General features: G+C 37.2%; 1 protein-coding gene across 8 annotated transcripts in view; it reads right to left on the bottom strand.

The window, feature by feature from the left end:
- Window positions 1-26822, bottom strand: part of Spag16 (sperm associated antigen 16) — an 830413-nt gene that overhangs the window by 691070 nt on the left and 112521 nt on the right. For 7 of the 8 annotated variants that reach the window (XM_052749769.1, XM_052749770.1, XM_052749772.1 and 4 more), the window contains one exon: window positions 10686-10813. In XM_052749769.1, the coding sequence (XP_052605729.1) occupies window positions 10686-10813 (128 nt within the window). Of the gene's footprint in view, window positions 1-10685; window positions 10814-26822 lie in introns of those variants that run through there. The other variant, XR_008220861.1, reaches the window with a different exon arrangement.

Raw genomic sequence — 26822 nt, 5'->3', positions numbered from 1 at the left:
AAGCTTACAACCCATTCATCATATAATTCACGTATCTGTGTGTACACATATATATAATGCCATTCCATATGCATTAACTTTAAAATGGATGAAACTTTCCAATTTTAAATGAGGCATTAAGAAATGTCAAAAATTGCTAGACTCATTGATCTTTCAAATGTCACACAGTCTTTCTATTTTTTTAAAGTTTTAAGTACTTTGAAACATTAAATAAATTGTTCAAGAGAAAAGAGTTTTATGGGTACATGTCCTAAACAACTTTTCCTGGATCCTATATTATAAAGATTAACCATTGCTTTGAACTCCATTTCCCTTTCTATTAAACAGCAGGTAATGGGAAATATTTGTATATAATGAAAGGAGGACCTGGAGTGAGCAGTGTTTTTTATATTTACTGGAATATTATTAATGAAATACCATCTCACAGAATAGACCTATCTTATCATAATAATATACTCCAGAAAAAGTTTTATGCAAAAATTAAATGCCTTAGCTTTTCAAAAACTGAAACTATGTCCTAAGGGAGACAAGGAAAGCTTCATTTTTACTAACCTTAGTTAATAAGTAGGATTTTATGCATTGTTGGCACTAAACATAATTGCTATATATAATTGTAGTATGTCCAGCAATGCCTTCTTGTAGGTCACTGTGGTTATTACTATGGATCTAGATAATTAAAAGGGAATGAAAAATGGTTATAGCCCCAGAAGGGCAACTGTCGGTCTCTGGCTGGTCTATGAAATGCTGGAATTGAAAATGCTTTACGCATCATCTGTGACCAATGTAAAAGCCCTTCCATAATTTTTAGCTGTAATATAACCAAAAAAAAATATGAGAACACTTTCTGGAAGATGGCAGCCACTTGACAAACTCAAAGTGCCTCAACAAACTTAGTTTAAAGTTAAGGAATGACACAGGAAAGGGCATTAAAAACATATGAAAAAATACCTGAAAATCTAATCTGCTAATTAGATAATGCATTTATTCATGGAACATACCCCCCAAAATTAAATAGTTCATTAAAATTAATGCTTACATTTATTGTATATTCATGTATGTCTTCCTTCTTAAAAGTTAATGATACAAACGTTATTACTGTATCATTATATAATAGAAGCCTACCTAATACCTTATCCCTTAGCACTTTGGTACCAAATCTTAAAACCAGTAGTCTATATCTCTATAATAATTATCATTATAGGGAAGATTTTTCTATAAGCCAACTTTTGAAACTATAGTTGCTTTCTTTCTATAATTCAAATTTGAAATGCATGCTTCACTTTAATATATTGATGATTTTGAAGAGAGATAAAGATAATATTTACAGGATAAAAGTTTATATATTTTTGAAATAGTAATTGCAATCTATAGTTATTTAAAGGACTTTAATATCAAAAATACATTCTAAGTATAACTTGTAATCTTTAAAAACATGTAACTTATAAGCAACTAAGAGTGTCAGCTTTATATTGACCCAGGTTTTAAGGATCACATTTCTACAAAGGCTAGTTTTTACAGGAAATGCCAGATACCATATTTCTGGTGAAAGTGTCAGGACAATGCCTGGAATACTACTGGCAGGCACCAATTGCTTTCCAAGCCCCCCGCCCCGACACACACACAGTTGTATTATCATTACTGTGTACTTTGTTCAGAGCATAGTTCAGAGCAAAGTATTCCAACCCTGCCTAAGTCCCAAGAGCCTTGTGAACTTAGCACACCCATGTTTGCAAACTTGCTCACCCTCAGTCTTCCCCACATAATTGAATGATTACTGTATTCTTCATTTGCTGAGGTCAAAATCCAGTTACCCTGGAAAGCTCTATCTCTTTATCCACATATAATCTTTTAGAAAACCTCCTTGACTCTCATTTCTGGTCACTTATCTCCTTCTATGACACCATGATATTTATCATGGAAATCTTTATAACCCTCTTGAATTGTTGGAAATCATTCCTATCTAGTGTCATTTCCTACCCTTGACTCCCATTGGAAGAATAGTTTCCACATAGAAATTTGAAAGTTCCTGTTTTTACATGTCAACTTGTGTATCTTTTGTTCAGAATTCTAGAATACGTTTCCAACATGTTCAGAATACAGAGAAAGTGTGCTTGTTACAATTTTTAAGGTCTCATGGAACATTCCTGTGATTCCCATGTTCCTAACATGTCTCTGCTGCATCTTTAAGCTCCCTTACTGTGTTTACACTGGATTCCTGTTGCTCCTGAAATACTGTGGACACATATCTGCTTCAAGGATGTTCTGATCACTTTTCTTCCTTGTTCTCTACATATCTTACTTCTTAACACAACTGCAGGGTCTCGTTCCACATGATGTCTTGTCAGAAAAGATCTGGTCTGTCTTTGATCCTGAAGCTACCCTGTACTGTATCTCTTCCTGCCTCCTTTTATGGTCTCTGATAGCACTTTTGGCCACCAAACATGCTTTATCATCAATGGATTTTACAGTTGACTTACTGTGATGTCAAGTTAATGCCAGCTGCCTGCAACATAATCCTTTCAGGTAGTTAATTGTTCAGAATAGTTGAAGAGTATTCAGTTTTGTTGAATGAATTTATGAATATAAAAATCATACAATATTTCTTGCATTGAAATGTTTTTAGACAGACTTGCTCATTTAATTTTCTAAAGGCATAGAAAATCTAGGGATTAAAACTAGATAAATGCTGGGGACCCTACAAACAGCTAACTCAGGAATCTGGTCCTTGTCATGAGTCACAGCCTTTACAATTTTCTTGGATTCCAGCTATATGAGAGCAGACTGCCCTTCAGGTTTAGTCACATAACCAAGTTTCTTGCTTAGCAGGCCAGAAACAGAATATTGCAATGGACTCAGAAAAGAAGATACTGGATAGTGAACATCTACCAACACTATTTTTCTTCAAATGAGCTAGGCAAAGCTAACTGTCTGGGCCTTGTCATGAAATGCTTCAAAATGTATCCTCTAGTATACCATGAGCCATGGATAAAAGAAAATATACTGGGGATCAGAGGGACGACACAGCAGTTAAGAATATTCGTTACACAGCCGTGAAAACAGTTCAGATCCCCATGCCTACATAATAAGACAGGCATCTGAGAATGCCTCTAACTCCAGCTCCAAGGGATCCAATACCCTCTTCTGGCCTCCATGTATGCACCAATCCCACACATATATGTGTGTATATGCTCATAAAGATACATGTACACAGACATATACATAAGTAAATAAAATAATCTTTGAAAATGTATTTTTAAAAAATCAACCATAATGAAAGCACCTGCCTCTGGAAGATATAAATGAGGCAGAAATGCAAAACCTGGAATACTAACACTGCCAGCAGAGTGAAAAGCTCTTGTGATGAGCAGTGATAAGTGTCCACAGAACAGAAATGACTGGAATATGTGGGCCAAGGAAGGATAGGGGAGCACATGGCTGTAGTTGGAGTTTGTCTGTGTCCCGCCCAGTCCTGCAGCTGCTCAGACCCAAATAAACACACAGAGGCTTATATTATTTTCAAACTATATGGCGTAATGGCTCAGGCTTCTTGCTAGCTACACCTCTTACATCTTAAATTAACCCATTTTTATATATCTATACTTTGCCACATGACTTGTGGCTTACTGGTACTTTACATCTTGCTTCTTCAGGTGGTGGCCAGCAGCATCTTCTCACCTCTGCCTTTCTTCTTCCTCCCTCTCTAGTTGGAATGTCCTGCCTAACCTTATTCTGCCTCATCATTGACCAAACAGCTTTATTTATCAACCAATCAGAGCAACACATATTCACAGCATACAGAAAGACATCCACAGCACATGGCCAAAATGAAGGCATAATTTTCATCTTGTAGAGCCTGGCAGGTGTAATTATATATATGTGTATATATATATATATATACACACATACATATATATATACACATATATATGTGTATATATATATATTTAAAGTAGGAGCTCTAATGACTCAACTTACATTTTTATAATATCTATTTAGCTTCTGTGAAATAAATGAATTATATGGAATATGGTGGGATAAATTAGTAGCCCTTTGGGAGGAGTGTGAATGATTACTAATAGTAGTAGAGATTGAAGGTGAACTATTTTTAATGCATTCTAAATCAAAGAACTACCAGAATTATTAGGAGAGTTCCCCACAAGCAGGGGATCCAACATACTAGACAAGTGTTCTACCACTGAGCTACATCCTCAACCCTGCCTGGGAGGTTTAATGGTAGAAAATGTAGGGTGAAAGAATGAGACCAAAATTATTTGTGGGATTATCTGATGTCTATTTGGTCATGGAAGTTCTTTTGTGAAGATGGAGATTAGGAGAAGTCCAGGCTTTCTGAGAGAACATTTGGACTTGAGAGTTGGCGAATCCTATTCAGTACTCAAGCTCAGGGGAAATGTCAAGATTTACCATTTGGAAACTATTGAAACAGAGACTAGAAGATGCCACCTGAGAAATGCACTTAGAGAAAAGATGAGGCTAATAGCTGGTCTTAAGGGGAAGTCACTTAACCAGGTATCTGGCCCAAGGGAGAAGTTCACTGGACAAGCTAAGGAGGAGGAGCATGAGAGTCCACAGGAAGTCCAGGACACACTAACATCAGCTGGAGTCTCAGAGGAAATACAGGAGAGACCAGCTGTCTACACAGTACCTAAGCAGTGAAGAAAATGAGACACTAAGAGTGACCATTGGTAGGGTCCAAAAAGTTACAAGTGACTCTAATAAAAGGAGTTTCAGAGGAGGGAGGTGGATGCTTAGTCTTGGTTGTCAACTTGTTGGGATTTTGAGTTACCATGGAAACAAAGGTCTAAGTGTGTGTGAGGGATTATCTAGATTCAGTAAATTGCGTTGGAAAGATTCAATAAATATGGGAGATAATATTCCAAGGGATAGGGTCCTGGGACTGAACAAAAGGAGAGCCAGCCGAGCACAAGAATTCACTGTCTTGTGCTTCCTGGCTGCTGATATAATGTGACCAGCTGCCTCAAACTCCTACCACTGTACCTTGCCCACCATGATGGATTGTGCCCTCAGATGTGAGCCAAATTCCTTCCTAATTGTTTAAGTAGAGGTTGCTTTTTCTTGTCCTGCCAACAAAGCAAATGCGATTGTGAGTCCCTGCATTTCTGCCCAGGTTTCTCATGAGAAAGCAGGGTACTAGGACAGAACATGATTAGGATGTAGTTCTCTAGGCAAAAGGGGAGTTTTTAATTGATATGCATTACTGAAGAGCCTTCTTTAGGTGGATGGATAACATTCAGATATCCTATAAGAGTAGTAGAGGCCGGACGGTGGTGGCACAAGCCTTTAATCCCAGCACTTGGGAGGTAGAGCCAGTGATACTAAAAATTTGCTTCACTGTTGCAATGATATGCTTTGATTATGGCTTTCAGTATTGATAACAGTGAGTGAGTTCGAGGCCAGCCTTATCTATAGAGTGAGATCCAGGACAAGAACCAAAACTACACAGAGAAACCCTGTCTCGAAAAATAAAAAAAAAAAAAAAAAGTAGTAGAAACACAGCCACCTAAACCACAGCTTAAAATCCTCTTAACTAATCTAATTTAAAGGCCTTCTGGTTCTTTGACCTATGAAATTACACTCTATAAAAATGCAAATTAGTAAGACAGTAAGAATTTTTAAATTATCTGGATCTTAGTATATGTTTTCATTATGACCTTGTAAAAAATACTAGTGAAAATATGTTTGATATATCTGTTTTTCTAGAAAAAGAATGCATAATTAGCATTTTCTGCACTTATACACAATCTAATTAATTATTTGAATATTTCAAACTGTAAAGCAATTATCCTAGGTCATGATTCTCAAGAGGGAAAACAGAGATTTTGACCTAAATCATAGGTTATATGGTTTTATATTACTGGTAAATTGTATGCATAACTGTAAAAGGAGAGATTTTTTTCTTCAGAATTTTTCTAAAATAGCATGTTGTTTACTAATTGCTTTCATCTTAAACTATATCTTATTCAAATCTTGTAATTCTTATAGTGTTCAATCATCACGTGTATATCTGTCTGTCCGTCCATCTTTCTGTATCTGACAAAAACTGAAGAATATAACTCCTTACTGAAATATGCTCTGATAGTGACTATAAAGCAGATAAATCTTCTCATTAGTACTCAGTAAAATATTATGAGTATTATTAGTATTTCTTTCCTTTTTGGTACTAATGGCCTTTTTATATATTTTTAAATTATGAATCCTACAAACTATAGCTTAAGAACATCTTCCCACTGATATTAATTGACAAACAAAAGCAAAATTAATCCTTAGCCATCGAGAAAATATTCTTGCCTAAAGAAGCATATAATCAAATCAATAAACATTTTACTAAAGATATGTTAATTACCAAGACACCATGTGTGTCTATGTATTTGGGGTTATAACATGGAATTAAAATAATAAGACTATGCATTTATTTTCTGTAGTACTGGGTACTGAACCAGGATGATGCCAGATCTCTCAGAGTTGGAACAACAGCTGTTTCCAGGATGCCAGCTTGTTAAGTGTGCCCTGGGATATGAATTCTGTTTCTCAGAATTGCATAGGCAATGCTCTTAACCACTGATCCATCTCTCTAGTGCCCCCCATCTCAAGGAAGAGAGAAACGCTAAATCTTACTTTGGAATTTTATATTATGGTTAATTAATGATTGACAGTTAAAATCAGAATAAACAGGAAGAATTGATAGACTAGACTAGACAGGATCCCCACAAACATATAGTAAGGAAAACCTGGTGGTACCATGAGCAGAAATGAACAGACTGCCAACAAAGCAGACACCCCCTAAATCAGTAGTCCCAAAGCAGCAACTTAAGCTAAGTTACCCTAAAAGATTAAACGCCATTCTTTCTACTGGTTCACCTTTCCACTGCCTTCTCTCCTAATGAAATAACTAGCATAGATGATGAAATTCCTCCCTGGGCTGCACTAATAGTTATGGGGCAGCTGTCTTTGTAGAGGCCGGAAATAAAGTGAGCTGAAATCCAGGTTCTTGTTTTTTACAAAAGTAACCATTTCCCTCTTTCTTTTTCTTCTTTCATTGAATAAAAGCTTTTCCTTTAACTTCCACTCATTATCTTAATTGGCCAGCTCCTTCTCCCTGTAAAACATGCCAGCTGTGCTGACTACATCCAGCTGTTTGAGCTCAGTGGTCACGGCCAGCAGCTACTGCACAGCCAATGCAGTATGACTATGAGGAGTCAAATAGTTTATTACTATATGTCTCGGTAAGCCAAGAATTGCTATTGTAATGTAATTAGCTATTAATTTGGGAGATGAAATATGAGTATGTGAAACAGAATTGCTATCAGTGAAAACTAAATTACCATGAAAAGGTGGGGGAAATCATCCTCTGAGAGTCTGGTGTTCTTGTTTTAGATTAAAGAAACCACAAATTAAAATTGTAGATGGTGATAGCCTGGCTACTGCCAAAGTTATTGGTTCCTCTCCACAAACAGACGGTTGCACTATTGCTGAAGACAGGGCTTACACAATTCATTGAACATGGAAAAGCCGAACTGGTGCCTATCTAGACCTTCGCCCTATGGTACTGAAAGGTACTCTGCATGCTACCAAAGGAGAAAGGTAAACACCAACCCAACCATAAAGCCCTCAATCGACAATGGTGACCTGCCTGCAAAAATATGCTGGTTCAATGGTTGCACAAAGTTTGTGGGAGTAACCAACCAATATCTGATTTGACGTAGGTCCACTTCAGGAGATGGAACCCAAACTCGACACTGCTAGGGTGACCAAGAACCTGAGACTAGATAGAACATGGACCTAGGAGACACCCAAATACTACTGTTCTGCTAAAGGAATGTAACAATATGATTCCAAATAACTTTGTGCTATACTCATAGATCAGAGCCTTGCTCAGCCATCATAAGAGAAGCAGCCTCCTGCAATAGATGGGAACAGATACAGAGACCCAAAACTGGACAATGTGCAGAGAGTAAGAGACCTTGAAACACTTGGCCCTAACTAATGTCTCCATCAAATCCCTCCCCACAAGCCTTAGAGAACCCCATGGAAAAAGAGGCAGAAAGAGTTTAAAAGCCAGAAGGGATGGTGGACACCAAGGAAAAAAGGCCCTCTGAACACAACAGGGCTGAAGTTCATATGAACTCACAAAGGCTGGGGCAGCATGCACAGAGTCTGCATAGATCTGCACCAGATGGGGTCCTAGAGCTGAAAGAAGTAGAAACACACCCCCATCCCCAACCCAGAAGTTATCTCCAATCGATAACCACTTACAAACGATAATTCAGTTTCCTCTAAGGGAGTCTCACTGGAGAAACAAACCACTCTTAAGGGTAGGCTGCTGCCCAGCTCTAGATCATCAACAGAAAACAAAACAAACTCAACTGCATCTTTAAAGGTTTCTTGTCTCATAATGCTGAGTCGGGGCATTCTTTTCTTTAACCCTACACATCCTTTGTGTATATATTATGCCTCTGGCTTTGTGTTTCTATGGGATCCTCTGTATGTGAACACATGTGTCTCCTTGTCTGTTTCTATGGGATTCTCTGTATGTGAACACGTGTGTCTCCTTGTCTGTTTCTATGGGATCCTCTGTATGTGAACACGTCTGTTTCTATGGGATTCTCTGTATGTGAACACGTGTGTCTCCTTGTCTGTTTCTATGGGATCCTCTGTATGTGAACACGTGGGTCTCCTAGTCTGTTTCTATGGGATCCTCTGTATGTGAACACATGGGTCTCCTTGTCTGTTTCTATGCGATCCTCTGTATGTGAACACATGGGTCTCCTTGTCTGTTTCTGTGGGATTCTCTGTATGTGAACATGTGAGTCTCCTTGTCTGTATGTGATTCCTGCCCTTGTTCTTCGACTCTTTCTTCTTTTTGTTTTCTCCTATTCCAACTTGCTTATATTTTATTTTATTACTGTTCCTTAGATGCCTGCTTGTTTTCCAAAGAGAGACAGAAAGGTTACAGATCTGGATGGGAGGGGTTGATGAGGAACTGGGAGGGAAAACCATAATCAGAATATATTGTATGAAAAAAATCTATTTTCAAAAAAAGAAAAAAGAGAACTCAATACATGCATTTCCTTTGGAACACAGACTATTGGACATTTGTGCAAACAGGAGTATTTCTTCCTAGAGAGTCATGTTCTATTATAATTCTCTTTTTATTATCAAAATAAGTATTCATATTCTTGCCATTGTCTGGGCCTCATGAGTGGAGTGTACTGTAGAAAATTCTTAAAATACAATTCTAAAATAAGCAGGGCTCTTTTATACCAATTCAAATTATACCCACTGTTGAAGATAAGTAAAATCTGTGAAAATAAAATATTTTTTATTTTAAATCAAAATTGTAGATGGTTCACTATTGGCTTAGCATATAGAATCATATCTAGTTAGAACACAGTTACTGAAAAAGTCATGACCTTACTTCAAAAGACACACATAGGCTTGTACACACACATACACACACACACACACACACACACACACACACACACACACACGCAGAGCTGTATTTTTCACTTTATATAGAACCTTAAGGGATGAATGTATCATTTTTATGATTCTCTTTAAATATTAACTGAACTTTCCAACTCACTGACTTAGGGGTTTTGATCTTGTCACTAAGATCAAATCTATTGTGCACTTAAGTAAAACATCATAGATAACATTCTTCTTCCTAAGATATAATCAAATATTATTCAGTATATATATATAATATATATATATACTATATATATACTGCTATAATCATAATTCATCAAAATACAATACCATATATCATAAAAAGCAAAGGACATATTGCAAATGGAAAAGAGAAGAACTGAAGGTAAAATATATGTAGTTATGACAGGTACAAGACATTAGTCTTGCTTAGGAAGTTTATGGATAATTACATAATTGTTTCCCATATATGATTTTACTCAAACCATAGATTCTTGAAGAAAAATTGCATATACCTTAGATTATATTTAAAAATGCAAGAAAGCCATACTATTTACCTGAACCATAATTAATATCCATGATTATCAACAAAAACTATTTACTGAAGTTTAGGTGGCCCACAAAGTTTTGTTTTATAGTTACGGATTACTGACAGCGATATCTTCGCAAAAAAACTTAACAACCATATCAATATTCAAAGATACAAAGTAAATACATTTTTCATAAATATAAATGTTCAGATTCATGAAGTAATTATAGTTTAATGAATGTAACGTATGTTTTTTCTTTAAATCAATGTGACTAGAGTTCATGGAATTATGATTTCAAAAGGAACAAATTAAAAATTATATTACTAGGAAAATCAACATTGCTAGAATCAACAAAATAAGTGAAATTCATAGTTTTCTCAGATCTTGGGTTAAAAATAATCCTGGAAAACTCTCTTAAAACCATGTGTATAATTTTAAGCTGGAACTATAACCTCACCAATAATAATCACAATAACATGCTTAGTCTGTACTGCCACCAAGTGCCAAAACCATTAATTTAAACAATCTGTCAGCAGCCACAAGTAGATGCTTCCTTTGCTGCAAGTGGCTATTTGCAGACAGGGTAAGAGTAAATCACATATGCCATGAACAGTTAAAAGAGCACCACAGTTTAGACAGGACAATTAGATCTCAAAAGCATTAATAAAACTTTAAGCGTCCTACCAGCTCACGGGGAGGTCATGAAGTCTAAAAATATTGTTTAGCTTGTAGTCAAATTTTGCTGGACAAAGGTTTTCTTTATATGCAGTCAAGTTCGGATCTGGTTGCATATCTGTGGGAAATACCGAATCCTGGTGGGGGAGGGGATGAAGAAAAAGCTCTCTGTTAGATATCCACCACACCACTGCATACATTGATACTAAGTTATTTCACACCAAGTTCTAACAAAAAATATTGTTATAAATGACTCTTACCATCAATCCCTCATATCCCACTGCAATTTTGAGAAAATACACAAGAAAGACAAAATTTAAAGCAAGGCACCTATTGTTTCATGGATGATTTATCTCTAAGTTGCATTCATATTAAAAATTACTTGAAAGCCTTTCCTCTGTGGATAACTGTGAAGTACAATATAATGTCTTATATGATTTCTCAAATGTCATTTTTTGATAATCATTCAACCTTAACATCAATTCCATTTCAGCAATCAAAGCCTAAGGATTCATGAACCACATTTGTCTTCTGTAAATGATATGCCTACAAATACTTCCATTGCATAGAAAAATGACACTTGCTAACAGGTTAATTATGGTTTTCTTACTTAAATCCAAGGAAATAGGACTGATTTAAAGGTATATGCCAATGGTAAAAGATTTCTGTAACAGTCCTTTAAATCACAAGCATTAGTACTCACGTTTCCATTTGTTAGTTAACCCTCTCCCCACCAAGCAAACTCTACAAGAAAGGAATCTCCTCTGTGAAGGCATGTTAAACATAGGCATTCAAAATGGATTATATAATAACTGTTTAAATCCATACACACATGAAAGCAAATAATTCCATAGTATTTACTTCCTAAAATTGCCATTGGAAATGGAGGCATATATTCATTTTTGCACTCAGGCATTTATTCAAGTATCTATAAAAGCCATACTCTTCCAAATAATATTCTTGAACAAAGTCAGTAACAATTGATGCCCCTCATGGAGGTTACATTCTAATGGATTCCTTATATCATCAGAGCTAGAAAATATTAACCAACTTCTGTAGGTAGGATTATTTTCTGATTAACAAAATAGTATGTATCTACATAGAAATTTTACACACTTTATAATACTACACAGGAACAAACCAATCCTCGTCTCACATCAAGATATAATTACTACACACATTTTGGTTTAATTATTTAATTTCTTCCTTCTAGTTTCTATAAAGTTGGGACCATAATTTCTTTTTGAAAATTATTTTTGTTGTTACTGTTTCTTTTTTACTGAAAAAAATCATGCAATTTATTTTAATCATGTTTTCCCCTCCCCACTTCCCACAAGATTCTCACCACTTCCCTACCCATCCAACTTTATGTTCTCTGCCTCACCTCAAAACAAGAAAACAAACAAACCAAAAGCACATAAAGAAACACACAACAACCAAAACCAAAACAAACAGAAAGACCACTAAGATAGAAAATGTGAAATAAAAGGCAAAATGAAATAAAAAGTCCACAAAGATACCACTGAGTTCTTTTTGTGCTGACCAAAATACTCCTGGGCATGGGAACTGCTCTAAACTGTAGTTCATGTACCCAGTGAGACTCCATTGGAAAAAAAAAAAAGATTTCCCCTTTGCCAGCTGTCATCATCAACTGCAGATAGCCTCTTGGTTAGTGATGGGTCTCCATGTCCACTTCCTCCTCTCAGCACAGGGACCCATCTGGCTTAAACTTGTGTAGATCTTGTGCATGCTACAGTCTTTGTGAGTTTGTATGTGCAACAATCTCACTGTGTATGCAAAACACAGTTTACTTGGAGTCATAAATCACTTCTGGTTCTTACACTTTCTGCCTACTCTTCTACATAGATCCTTGATCCTAGAAGAAAGAGTTTGGAGAAGAAATGATATTTAGGACTCAGTGTTCCAAAGTCTCTTTCTCTGAACATTGTCCTTTTGTGGATCTCAATGTTAATTCCACTATATGGCAAGAAGCTTCTGTGATGATTGTGTGAAGCACTGATCTATGGAAATGACAATGTGACATAAGGAGTCATTTTTTGTTATGTTCCTTTAGAAGATTAATATGAGTACATTTTTCCCAAGATCTATGAACTAACTAATCTTAGGTTCTGGACTACTTGAGCAATATCAAGTACAGGTTCCATCTTATGGTGTGTGCTTGAAAAAAAAAAAGTGGTTGGATACTCCTGTAACACTTGTGCCACGGATGTACCACTATAGCTTGCAGGAAAATCACTGTTTCAGGTTGCAGAGTTTATACCTGTGTGATATTAATGATTCCTTTTCCCCTACAGTAGCATGTAGAGTACCTTCAAGTGTCACAAATGCTAGTTACCAGGGTAACACTTCTGGTTAAGCACCAGCTCTATTTCTTCGTGTTTGATGACACAGGTGTTGTCTTCAGAAATAGGGCCTTACCATCAGCTTGTTGAGAGCAACCAATAGCCTTGGCCATAGCCTGTGATGTTTGGTAATTTTGTTGAGGCCCCTTTGGCCAAAGACCCAACATGATGTAACTTATTTCTAGGAACTGGAAGTTTCACTTGGTAGCATAAAATGTCCGGTTGGAGCACTGAATTCCCTGCTATTCGGTAACTTTATTTAGATTTCTTTCATATATGTATATGCTTTAGGAAGAATATACAACAGTGAGTTGACACACAGTTCTTCAAATGGTCCTAAGGTGTTAGTTGTCCTTCCCCACATCTCCTCCCTACTTAACCCTCCTATTCTAGTTTTGTCTCTGTTTCCAAACACCACTCTATGCTTTTCTCCCTTCCTTGGGAGAGCCTCTACCACCCCCTAGTCCCTTACTTAGTACCTAACATTTGTGTCTATTCAGATTATAGTACACATATGGAAAGCTTAAAAGCTAACATCCACATATAAGAGAAGAAATATAATATTTATCCTTAGAGGTCTGGGTTACCTCATTCAGGATGATTTTTTCCAAGCCCTATTCATTTACCTGTGAATTTCCTAATTTCATGTTTCTTAACAGCCTAGTAATATTCCATTGTGCAAATGTACCACATTTTCATTATCCACTTATCAGTAAATGGTATCCAGGCTATTTCCAATTTATTATGAATAAATTATGAATAGAGCAGCAATGGATATGGATGAGCTAGTGTCTCTGTAGTAGGATGTAGTTTTGGGAATATATGCTCAACAGTGGGATAGCTAGATCTTGTGGCACATTGATTCCCAGCTTTCTGAAGAACTGTCACATTGATTTCCAAAGTGGCTATACAAGTTTTCATGCCCACCAGCACTGAATAAGTATTTCCCTTTTGCTCCATCCTCAACAGCAGGGGCTGTCATTTGTTTTATTAATCTTGGCCATTCTGATGGATGTAAGATGAAATCTCAAAGTAGTTTTATTATTCCCCTCATGGCTAAGGATGTTGATCACTTCTCTAAGACTTAGAGTCTGAGTGTTTCTCATCCATTTGAGCTTTCTCTGTTAAGAACTCTCTACTCAGTTCCCTATCCCCGTTTTAAAACTGGATTGTCTTCCTGATGTTTAGTTTTTAAATTCTTTATATATTTTAGGTACTAATTATCTATGAGATGTATAATTGGTAAAGATATTCCTCATTCAGTATGTTGCTCCTTTGCTTGAATGATGGTGTCCTTTGCCATACAGAATCATATTATCTTTATGAGGTCCAATTTATTAATTGTTCATCTAAGTGTCTGTACTATCAGTAAATTGTTCAAAAGTCTTTTCATGTGCCAATGAGTTCAAATATATTACCCACTTTCTCTTCTATCAGAATCAGAGTATCTGCTCTTAGGCTGATCCATTTGGAGCTAAGTTTTGTATAGGATGATAGACATGGATCTATTTTCATTCTTCTACATGGAGCTACCCAGTTTGATCACAATAATTTATGGAAGATGTTGTCTTATTTCAAGTGTGTATTTTTACTTCTTTGTCAAAAATCAGGTGTCTGTAGGTATATGGACTTATGTCTAGGTCTTCAATTTGATTCTATTAATCAGCATTTCTGTTTAATGCCAATACAGTTCTGTTTTTATTACTATAGCTCTATAATGCAACTTGAAATTTGGGCTGGTGATATCTCTAGCAGTTGTTATATTATTCAGGATTCTTTTAGCTATCCTAACCTTTTTGTGTTTTTAAAATGTATTTTTAAGTTTCTGATTGCACTAAATCTGCAGATCACTTTTGATAAAATGGCCATGTTCATAATATTAATCATACCTATCCATGATCATAGGAGATATACCCATCTTCTGGTGTCTTCTTTTGTATATAAAATTATATCTGCAAATAAAAATACTTTGACTTCTTCCTTTCCTATTTATATCCCCTTAATATCCTTTAATCAACTTATTGCTTTAGTTAAGACTTCAAGTATTATAGTGAATACTATAGAGTGTGGATATCCTTGTCTTGTTCCTGATTTTAGTGTTCCATATTTTGTGTTTCTCTCTGTATAGGTTGATGTTGGCTGTAGGCTTGCTATAAATTTCCTTTATTACACTGAGGTATGTCCCTTCTATGTAAGGGCTTTTATCACAAATGGATGCTGGTTTTTGTCAATGGCCTTTTCTACATCTAATGATTGTATGGTTTTTGTCAGATAGTCTGCTTATTTGGTAGATTAAGTTTATCAATTTATGTATATTGATCCATCTTTCATTTCTGTGATGATCATGATCATGATCCTGGTGGATAATCATTTTGATGTGTTATGGGATTCAGTTTGAAAGTATTTTATAAGAATTTTTGCATCTATGGTCATAAGGAATGCTGTTCTGTAATTTTCATTTTTGAGGAATCTTTGTGTGGTTTTGGTATTCATCAAAAAGAGTTAAGAAATGCTTCTTTAGTTTATATTTTGAAAAGAATTTGAGGAGTGTTGGTGTTATTTCTTCTTTGAAGATTTGGTAGAATTCTGTGCTAAATCCATCTGGACCTAGGCCCTTTTTTGGAGGGAAATGATGGGACTTTTAACTATTGTTTCTATTTCCGTGGAGTTATGTGTCTGTTTAAATTATTTGTTTGATCTCCATTTAACTATGATAGGTTATATATATCAAGGTTTTACAGTTTGGTAGAGCATTGAATTTTTTATTGTGCATCCTAATGGTTCTCTGAATTTCCTCAGTGTCTACTTTAATGCCCCTCTTCATCTCTAATTCGTTAATTTGAATCTTTTCTCTCTGTCTTTAGTTAACTTGATAAGGGTTTACTCTGCTTATTGATTTTCTCAATGAACCAACTTTTCATTTCATTGATTTTTTTTGTATTGTTTATTTCATTGATTTCAACCCTGAGTTTGATTATTTCCTGACATCTCTTCTTTAGAGGCATCATTTCTTCTTATTGTTCTAGATCTTTTAGATGTGTTGCTAAGCTATTAACATGAGATCTCTCCAGCTTTTTAATGTAGGCACTTAGTGCTATGAACTTGCCACTTACAAATACTTTCATCGTATCCTATAGGTTTGATATGTTGTGTTTTCATTTTCGTTTCATTGTAAAAACATTTTAATTTCCTTTTTTATTGTTTTCTTGACCCCTTTTCATTCATTAGTGAGCTGTTCTGTTTCCATGAGTTTGTATACTTTTTGATGTTTCTGATATTGATATCCACCTTTAATCTATGGTGTTCAGACAGGATGCAGAGTATTATTTCAATTTTTGTATATCTGTTAAGAGTTGTTTTGTGTTGTAGTGCATGCTCAATTTTGAAGAAAGCACCATGAGCTGCAGAGAAGAAGGTATATGCTTTCTTTCATTTTGGGGTGAAATGGTCTGTAGGTGGCTGCTAGTTTCATTCAATTTACAATATTTTTTAACTCCAAGATTTCTCTGTTTAGTTTTTGTTTTGATAACCTGTCTATTGAGGAGAGGAGAGGATTGAAGTCACCTACACTTACTGTATGAGAGGGACAATGATTTCTTTTTTTTTATTTCTTTTATTCTTATCTCTTTTTTTATTTTATTTTACAATACAATTCAGTTCTACATATCAGCCATGGATTCCCTTGTTCTCCCCCCTCCCGCCCCTCTCCCCTTCCTCCCAGCCCACCCCCCATTTCCACCTCCTCCAGGGCAAAGCCTCCCCTGAGGACTGAGATCAACCTGGTAGACTCAGTCCAGGCAGGTCCAGTCCCCTCCTCTCAGGCTGAGCCAAGCGACCCTGCATAAGCCCCAGGTTTCAAACAGCCAACTCATGCAATGAGCACAGGACCCGGTCCCACTGCCTGGGTGCCTCCCAAACAGATCAAGCCAATCAACTGTCTGCCCCATTCAGAGGGCCTGATCCAGTTGGAGGCCCCTCAGCCATTGGTTCATAGTTCATGTGTTTCCATTCGTTTGGCTATTTGGACAATGATTTCTTATTCATCCTGAAGTTCCCATGTAATGCTATCACAGTTACATTTTCATGTGACATATCATTCAGTCTCTTTTGTAAAAATTATAAATGCCATATTTTGTACAATATATTATTTTGTCTCTTTTGTGGTATTCAATGCTATAAACAGAGGTTTCTGTCTATAGACATGTACCATATAGATTATTTTTCTTAAAGCACAAACACTTTCAGAAACATAAATAAATAATTCAAATAAAGCAAATATTTGACAAAAACATGAAGGTTTTTCATAGGTATCTCTTCAAAAATAGAATACCAACTTATACTCCTAATCAGTACTGTGTTAACAATGCAAATACACATATATGCACACAGAAAACTGCATTCCTTAAAAACTTTTGTATGTTTCACTTTCATAAGCATTGTTATTAAACTATATAAAGTTAATAAAGTTGAGCATTTAATAAAATGTTACCAACTCCTGTCACCTATTTCTAAGCATAGAAGAAAATATAACAATAACTAAACAGGTATTTGAAAGAAGATTTTCAAGAAAAACAAGCCAAGCCCTCATTATAGTAATGCTGTGTCAAAATGCATGCTTGCACAGAGACAAAACCAGTAATTCTAGTCACTCAGCCAGCATTCCAGGAGACAACAGCCAACCAGTGATCAGGGAGAATCATGAGGTCAATGTAAACTACATGAATAAGGACAATGCATAGAGGACAGAGGAAGGAAAGTCAAGCTGTAATCTATCCTTCCAAGCCATTTATTTGTATTGACAAAGTACAACTGGGAGGCAGGCTAGGCTCTCAGGGGTATGCTTCACTGGCTAGTGGCTCTCAACTCTGTGACTTGAAATCATCTCACAGCTCTAAAAACATACCACAATCACTGGTCCCACCCCAGACCAAATGAGTAACAATTTCAGAATGAGGCTCCCCATGTGATGTAAAACTCAGGTCTGAAAACCAGACCTTCCCTTAGCAATTCAACTATGCCATGTTCGGAAATGTAAAGTTAGGCAAGCTGTTTAACACATCTTTAGGTATGCTTTAGCAATGGTGAATGATAACCAAAATCTTCCCTAGTTTCAAGGCTGCTGTGAGTGACAAGTAACATAATCCTTGTAAAGCAGCCATTGATTGTTTAGCACCCAGTATGTCGGAAATAAACATTCACTATCTCTGTTGCTGTTTTTAGTATATCTATAGTTGGTGACCCATGATAATTCCAACGGGTGAATAAATTCATTTTGAACACTTTCACATTCTATTATAAAATATTCCACATTAATCAAATTACAGGTTCAATATTCTCTTGGGATATTGATGGAAGAAGATGATTTTAGAAGGTTAACACTATTTGGAATCTTAGTCCCATATCAGTTAACTGCTTATTTGTCCCAAAATAATGAGTAGGTTTGAGCTTCACGGTCCAGCTGTGATTCAATATAGTTTCGCTGTTTATTTTCAAAGAATGGAATTCACGTTGCTCCTTTCTCTCCATATCTGGGATGTTTCAGGCATCCTATGTATCTAATTATATGGGCAAATCAAGCTATCTATCCATTCCTTATGAGTGTCTGGGTAACTAAGCTTCTCCTGAGCCACACGTTAGTCCAGACTACTTAGTACAGGTCTTTCTTCTTTGTTATATTATTCTTTTCTTTCCATTCAACTGATGTTCATGGGAATTACTCTCAAGCAATATTGAGCTTTTAGCTCAAATTATTCCTCCAGATAACCTTTGAGTATTTAAGCCATGTGAAGCATTATGGTAAGTGTCAGGTCCAATCGGAGCCCAGTCTGCTGCCGGGGACTATGTCTGGATCAATGGTCCTACCACAGTCAGGGTCTCTGATGTTCATGGACCGGCCTGGGGTCTAGCCCATATCTTATAGTCCTGTTGGTGTCTGAGGACCATGCTGCCACTGGGACTATGGTGTGTCATCTGAGCCAGGGCCCCTGCAGAGGGTCATATCTGAGTCTGAGGCCCTACCACAGCCAGAGTCTGTGTTAATGTCTATGACTCCTGATACCATCAAAGGCAATGTCAATGCCAGGGGTTTGGACTACCACCTGGGGCCATGTTGGTGTCCAAAGGCCACACTGCCATTGGCACCATGGTGACATCTGAGCCTGGGCTGCTTCTGAGGACCAGTTCTTAGTCCATGGTCCTACCACAGTTATGGTCTGTGATGTCTGTGGCCCATGGTGCCACCAAAGGCCACATGGATGTCTGGAGTCTAGCCTGCATCCTGTGGCCATGTTGATGTCCAAGGGCCGTGTGGCTGCTGGGGCCATGACATCGTCTGGGTTAGGGCTGCTGCTGAAGATCATGTCTGGGTCTGTGTTGATGCTTGTGGCTCCTGATACTATCAAAAGCAAATACCAATGCCTGAAGCCATGTTGGTGTTCAAGGGCCATGACTCAGGGCAATAATAGGATATCTGAGGAGAGTTTCAATGAGGGTCCAGTGATAATGGTATGCCAGAGGCCTTGAACCAGACTACTGACTCATTGCAATGAACATTTTGTGGGTGGGGCTGGCCAGACAAAAGGGTATACTGCATGACACACTGCAGCTCCCCATGCTACTAGGATGGATGAAGAGATGTTGGAAAGATGAAGGAGCAAGATGGGTTTTTGTTTATTTAGTTGGTTGGTTGGTTGGTTGGTTGGTTGGTTGGTTGGTTGGTTGGTTGGATGGATGGATGGTTGGTTTTGTTTTGTTTTTAATTAATTTTGGGGGAGGGCATACTGCAGGGGTGAGGAGCAGATATGGACTGACTGGGAAGTGAGCTGGATTGGGATGCATGGTGTGAAATTTCCAGAGTCAATAAAGAATTATGTTTAAAAAAGCAATGTGTCAGGTCACAAATAGAATATATTTATTGTATTCAGAGTGACATTTCCTCAAGAAAATTATAAAAATTAAAAAACTTTTTCAGTCAGTAAAATGATCATTGTCCATAACTGAGGGCCTAGAACCCATGGGAAAAAGTCAGGTTTGGTAATAAATGTTTGTAACATCAGCACTGAGGAGGCAGAGACAGGCAAATCTGAGCTCATCGGCCATCCAACAATAGACCTAACTAGCAATCTCCAGGACAAGAAGGGACCTTGTCAACAAAAAAAAAAGACCTTGTCCATAAAAACAAGGTAGATGGTACCTTAGCTTTTTTTCTTCCCTGTTGCTGTGATAAACCACCCCCAACAAAATCAAATTCATGGAGAAAGTTTAATTTGGCTCAAAGTTCAAGGTTCTCGTCCAGCATGGTAGGAAAGTCAAAGCGACAGGAACTTCAGGAACTGGTCAGGAATGAGAGCACACAGGTGCACAGTTCCTTTTATCCAGTACAAACTCTGGAATTCCATCCACAGAATGGTGACACCCATAGTGGGGAAGCTTCCCACCTCAACATAGTTATGACAGTCTCCCACAGATGCATTCAGAGCCTCATCTCCCAGGTGATTATAGATTATGTCAAGTGGAAAAGTAACATTAAACCTCAGAGATCAGAGATCTGGCCTGAGAAACAACACTCAATACACAAGGTAGACTTCTGATCTCCACATTTGCATGTATATACATGTATGAACACCATCACATATGTGTGCACCTATACACACAAAAAAATGCAATATCTAAAAGCTAGAGGAGAAATATGTAAAGAATATTAAAGTGAAGAGATAATAAAACTATCAGAACAGAGAGCATATATTTATCAGTAATTACAGATATAATTATGTTAATAGATGAGAGAGTTAGATCTGACTGATGTAATATTACTAACTGTGCCTATGATTATGTTGTTAAGATAAAGATGGATGGGTGGATATATAGATGGGTGGGTAGGTAGATATAAGTCAAAAGGAAAATGGAATGATGATGAAGACTTATTACTACAGATGATTACATCTGATAAATGATAAAATTAAACTTCACATATGCAGTGAGAAAACCAGAGCTACAATATAAGAAAATTCCCTTAACTCTAGCAACAAGATAAAGTACCTAATGAGACAATAATATAAAATATTTCTGAATTACATTTATATATATCATATATATACATTTATATATAAATAAATTTTATTAGGTTGAATATTTTGTGGACTCAAAGTCTGTCAGATGGCTTTGTCACACATGTCATGAAAATTGATATGAATATTTAATTTAATTCAAACCAAAATTTTCTCTTATAAGTTGTGTTCAACAATCAATCATGGTACAAAATGGTAGATCATTGGTCATTTACATGAATTTTTAAAAATTCAACCTTAAAAGATTAATGTTTTAAGGTATAATTTATTGAAAATGAACTAAATTGAAATAAATTTTAATGAGACATTTCTTTTCTTTCATTAATTCCCCTCATAGAAAGGTATTTACCAGAGATGAAGTTGTGGTAAGGCTCTGGGTCCTCATTACTTCCTTCATCACTCATCTGGTCCGTTACCTGCTGGCAAACCTCACACATCACTACCCAGGAATGACTGACAGCTGACATTATCAGCAAGACTTGCTTGGGCTAATTGGCATTCACAGGCTAAGTTTGAAAATTACAGTGAGCCAGGAAAAGCGTTACTTATATATTTGTTTGCTCTTTTAACCTTTATTTTTGTTTATACTCTTAGGGCTTTAGATCTTGGGAAAAAGCAGTACATTTGCAAAATGCTGTTTTCCCAAATGCAAGCATTTTGTATTTAGTGCTACTAAACTCCTAATCATTCTTTAATGTTTTTACTATATGTTTCATGAAATGGGGTTGTTTTAACATATTTTAAAGCTATCACCAAAACATTCCTTACACTGATTCATATCGAATTAGGATGAGGCAAAAAGATGAACAGAAATAAGTGGACGGCCATAAATTATACTTGAAAACTCTATACCACTCCACCATATTTTAAAGTATATTTCCAGACTTAATGGCCTATTTGTTCTATAAACTACCAGAATAGAGATCCAAGAGCTGCCTGATTTACAAACATAGTGAATTATGCTAGATGCATACTTAATATTTATAGCATTTTTCATGAAAAGAATTATTATTTCAAGAAACACTTTTGGCTGGCACTGATCTACAGGCTCCCTCCCTCCCAAGTAGTTTTCATAGTGCTGGAATGTACCAGGCAGGTTGCTAGAGAAAAAGGCATTGATGGTCTTATCCAGCTGGGAACCTTATAAGCTGTAATAGGAACCTGCTAGGCAGGATGCTCCACTTGTGCAGTAGTGGTATGACTGTTGGGATAAACAACTGTTTTCTGATTGAATTTGAAGGAAAGGAGGTAATACAAATCTCACCACCTTCTCAGCCAATTCTGTTTCCTCAAACTGGAAGCCTCTGAGTCCTCATCTGAATGGATCTCACCTGAACTGCTGCTAAAAGCCTAAAAGCCCCTAGTTCCTGATCCTCACACCTTATATACCTTTCTGCTTCCTGCCATCACTTCCTGGGATTAAAGGTGTGTGCCACCATGCCTGGCTCTGTTTCCAGTGTGGCTTTGAACTCACAGAGATCCAGATGGATCTCTGCCTCTGGAATGCTAATATTAAAGGTGTGAGTGCCACCATTTTCTGGCCTCTATGTCTATCTAGTGGCTGTTCTGTTCTCTGACCCTAGATAAGTTTATTAGGGTGCACAATATATTGGGGGATATAATATCACCACAAAAGGAAGCCTCATCTAGTCTGTAAACCAACCAAAAAAACTCAGGTCAGGGGAAGCCATAGATCCTAGGGGAGAACTTAACTCAGTTCTTTAGGTGAGTTTACATAGTATTAAGTTGCCTTCTAACTACATATGCTTATACCCATAGACAATTTTCACTTACAGTCTTAAACAGAGTTACCTCTTTCTAGTGAACTGTGGTGAATGCAGACTCTGGCTGCACACATTTCTAGTAAGTGAAAGTTGAGTACTCAACTCTAAACAAGACATGTGTACAATCCCCTCTAATGCTGAGGGAACACCGCAGAAGAAGGCAGAAAGAATTGAAGAGCCAGAAAATAAGGAGGAGGAATAAATAATGGCATCTCTTGAGCAATTCACAGCCACTGCAACCATAAGCTCTCAACAGCTGAGGATGACTACACTGATCTGAACAAGAAAGAGACAACACCAGCCAGGCATGTATGGAGGAGGGGCTCAGGGATTCCTATCCCTCGATGCTGAACTATTTCCTAGTGATCGATGCAGAGACAGGGGAGGTCAATGCCTTGGGTTGTGTAACCACCAGGCTCCACTGGATAGTCCCCATCCATTGGATGCACTGACAACATGGTTAAACTAAGCAGGCCAGAAAATAGAGCCCAGAGTCATAAATCTGGGAAAGAGACTGGTAGGGAGGAAGACAGATTGATAGGGCTGGGAGGGAGGTAAGATCGTGTGGGGGTAAAGAGCAATCCAAATGCATTTTATACATGTATGAAATTGTCAAAGAACTAAGGATTTATTAAAATTTTGGGCATATTCCTGAAGGTAACACCAAAGTTGATATCTTAAAATATTAACTTCTAAAGTTAAATAAGTGTATAAATAAATGGATTTCTAGCATAGTTACTATGGTGAATAATATGTATATTTGGAAACTGACTACCATTAGATGATGTCAGTGGTTATCACAGAATTTTCCTCTGGCTTGTGGACCAACATCATCTAGGAACCTTCTAGAGATATAAGTTCTCTATTCCATCTTCACTGTACCAAGGTGAAGGCCTATGCTGCCCAATAACCTGATTCCACCAGCCCATCTGCCAGCTCTCCAGGCCATGCTGGTGCTCCCTTAGGTTCAAGGATCTCTCTCATCAATGTCAAGATTTCAAAATTCAGCATACCTGTCTAAATAGATTTATAGGTTATATCTGCCAAAATGTGGACCATGAAAAGAGAACTGAAGTTAAGAAATAAATGTGGGCCATTTCATATCATAAATAATCTCTACAATATTAAAATTACTGTATTAATAAAAATGTAATACCACTGGATTTGAATGAGTCATCATTTCTTTCCATTTTAATATCACTGAAGTATCATCAAAATAATGTAATAAAATATTAGTTACTCGAGAATTAAACTGAAAAATTTCTTATTATCGCAGAGGAAAAGGGGCCCCTCAGCTTTTATTTATAATATACAACTATGTTCACAAAACTAACTTCATTTAAGATTTTGAACTAATCATTAGATTAATCAGAATAAACAGGAAAGGCAGCAAGAGTCTTTGTGTGCGCATGTATGTGTAATTAGTATTAAAAATAATCGCTACCACGTATTTAATGACCCACATAGGTACTGCGTTAAACAGTAACAACAGCTCTGCATACTGAGAGTTATTTGGGAAAAGATGCAGATTAAATAGGACAGCGACCTTCACAAAGCTGTACAAGAGGCCGATCGGTGAGGCCAGGATCTCAGTTCTACCTGAAACCTTCCCGTCCTCCTTGTCCCACAGCTCCAGAAACTGTACCATTATTCTTACCTCTAACTGTACCGCTGATAAAAGGCAAATGATCCCTATGGTTTGCCTTCTACCTCAACTAAAGAGAATCATTTGACTCCTCTGACAGAACAAATGTTAATTAGAGTCCAGGGTTCCTAAGAACATGGTCCATCTGGCATCTTCTTGAACTGGAATAGTCAACTTGAGGATGGAGCTAGGCATGAGAGCAGAATAGAAGCTGTGTAGAGAGAGAACTGACTCAGAAGAATAAAGTGTATGGACTAAGAGTTTCATGTACATAGATTTATTAGTGAACCCCTCAGATTAATCTGCCACCAGTAGCGTCTCTTCTGGAACTCTGGGTGAAGGCTATCGAGAGGCTGGACCCCAATAGCTTTCGATAAGAACCTGAGTCCATTGCATTCCTCAGTTTAAGTTTCCCTCCTGAAAATATGAAACACACCAATGGCTTCCTATTCAGGACACACATTTCTGAGGGCAGCCAATGGACAGAGTTCCTGCTTCTGGCATGATGAGCACACACCTTTCTAATTCTTTGGAAGCCATCCCTTTTGCTTCCATAATCCCCAAGAGCATAAATAGTTGCTAAACAAAATTGAAGAAGCACTCAGGGAGGCTAGGGGTCACTTATACAGAGCCTACTTATTGCTTATGGGTAGCTAATAAGCATATAAGCATTTATTTTTACAATAGGTCTTTAAATCAGGTCAGTTCACTACTATGAAAAATGGTTATAACAACTCTGTCAACATTATTTGCCAATAAATACATATGGGAAACTAAGTGAAAGATGACAGAAATCAATGAAAGGGACATTTATGAATAAAGGACATAATCTGTCTAATTTTGTAAAGATATTCTCCATTACCAGTTACCTTGGAAATAAAGCTGTTTCAAGCCTTTATTAATTTCTCTCACCTAGCAGCACAGAGACTGAAATCGATAGTAGAAATCCACTGACTTTTAGATTATACACTTCTCTGAAATTTTCATTTAAAACAAACAATTGGGTAATCTCTACAAACCGGAAACAAAGAACAAGGTTAAATTTGCCTGGAGATATATCTGACCAAGCAAGCAGTTCCCCCACTGACTCGTCAGCTGCACTGACTGCCTAACACATTCTCTAGCTGGCAGGCTTCCAAATTGAAGACTAAGAATGCTGCTTTGTAATTGAAATTCCAACACAGTTCAGTTGTCCTACTCTGGCTTTAATGTTGTGAAATTAATATAATTTGTTGCGCAACTTAATATTTTTTAATTTTTCTTCATTTATTTTATGTACCGGCCACAGTTTTCCCTCCCTCCTCTCCTTCCATTCTGTCCTCCCACCTCCCGTCCACACACACCCCCATCCACTCCTTTTTCATCTCCATTTCAGAAAGGGGCAGGCCTCCTGCAGGAGTCACCACAGCATAGAACATCAAGTTGAGGCAGGACCAAGCTCCTCCCCCTGCATGAAGGTTGTGTAAGGCAACCCAGCTTGGGGATTGGGTTCCCAAAAGCCAGCTCAAGCACCAGGGACAGGTCCTGATCCCGCTGCTAGGAGGGAGCCTCAGAAACAGATCAAGCTACACAACTGTCACATGCCGAGTGCCTAGGTGGGACCCATGTTGGCTCCCTAGCTGTCCGTCCAGAGTCAGTGAGTTCCCAGGAGCTCTGGTCAGCTGTCTCTGTGGGTTCCCCGATCATGACCTTTACCCCCTGGCTCATACTTAAGCTGTTGGATTTTTAAATTATGACACAAGATGTTATACAATAGTAAGTCAATTACATTACATGTAATATAATTCTAAATACACGTTTTGTTTTGTTTAGGACTAGCATTATCACATAAAAGTGCTGTGAATCTAAAATTACTCAAAGGGAGGGTAACTAAAATAGAAATACAGGAAAAAGCACATGAAAGTTCAGAAAAGAGCATTCCTGATAGTGACTAAAGAGGCCATTTCTGCCAGCGTTTCATAAATGTCAAGTAAATAAGACCAAGAATTTATAATTTTATTATTCAGCTTAGGAGAGTTTCCTTAGTAAATGTAAAATATTTGATGATTTGTTAGTTACCTGCCTCCATTCCATATAAATGGTCCAAAAATTTACTATATAAGGTAAACTTGCACCAGTGGCCAAGGGCACACACCTGATACTCTCCTAATTGACTGGCATCTTTTTACTTGACCATCCACACCTATGTGCAAGTCTATCCTAAAGTGTTAAAACAATAACCATTCTCTGAGGATATCCATGAGGACCATCTGCTTGTGGCTTCCTGACTTAGGTGGATACAAAGCTCC

This window comes from Peromyscus californicus, unplaced genomic scaffold (assembly GCF_007827085.1).
Source record: "Peromyscus californicus insignis strain IS unplaced genomic scaffold, ASM782708v3 Scaffold_21__1_contigs__length_65335640, whole genome shotgun sequence".
NCBI classification, from domain to species: Eukaryota; Metazoa; Chordata; class Mammalia; order Rodentia; family Cricetidae; genus Peromyscus; species Peromyscus californicus.
This window is presented reverse-complemented; position numbering and strand designations above follow the sequence as displayed.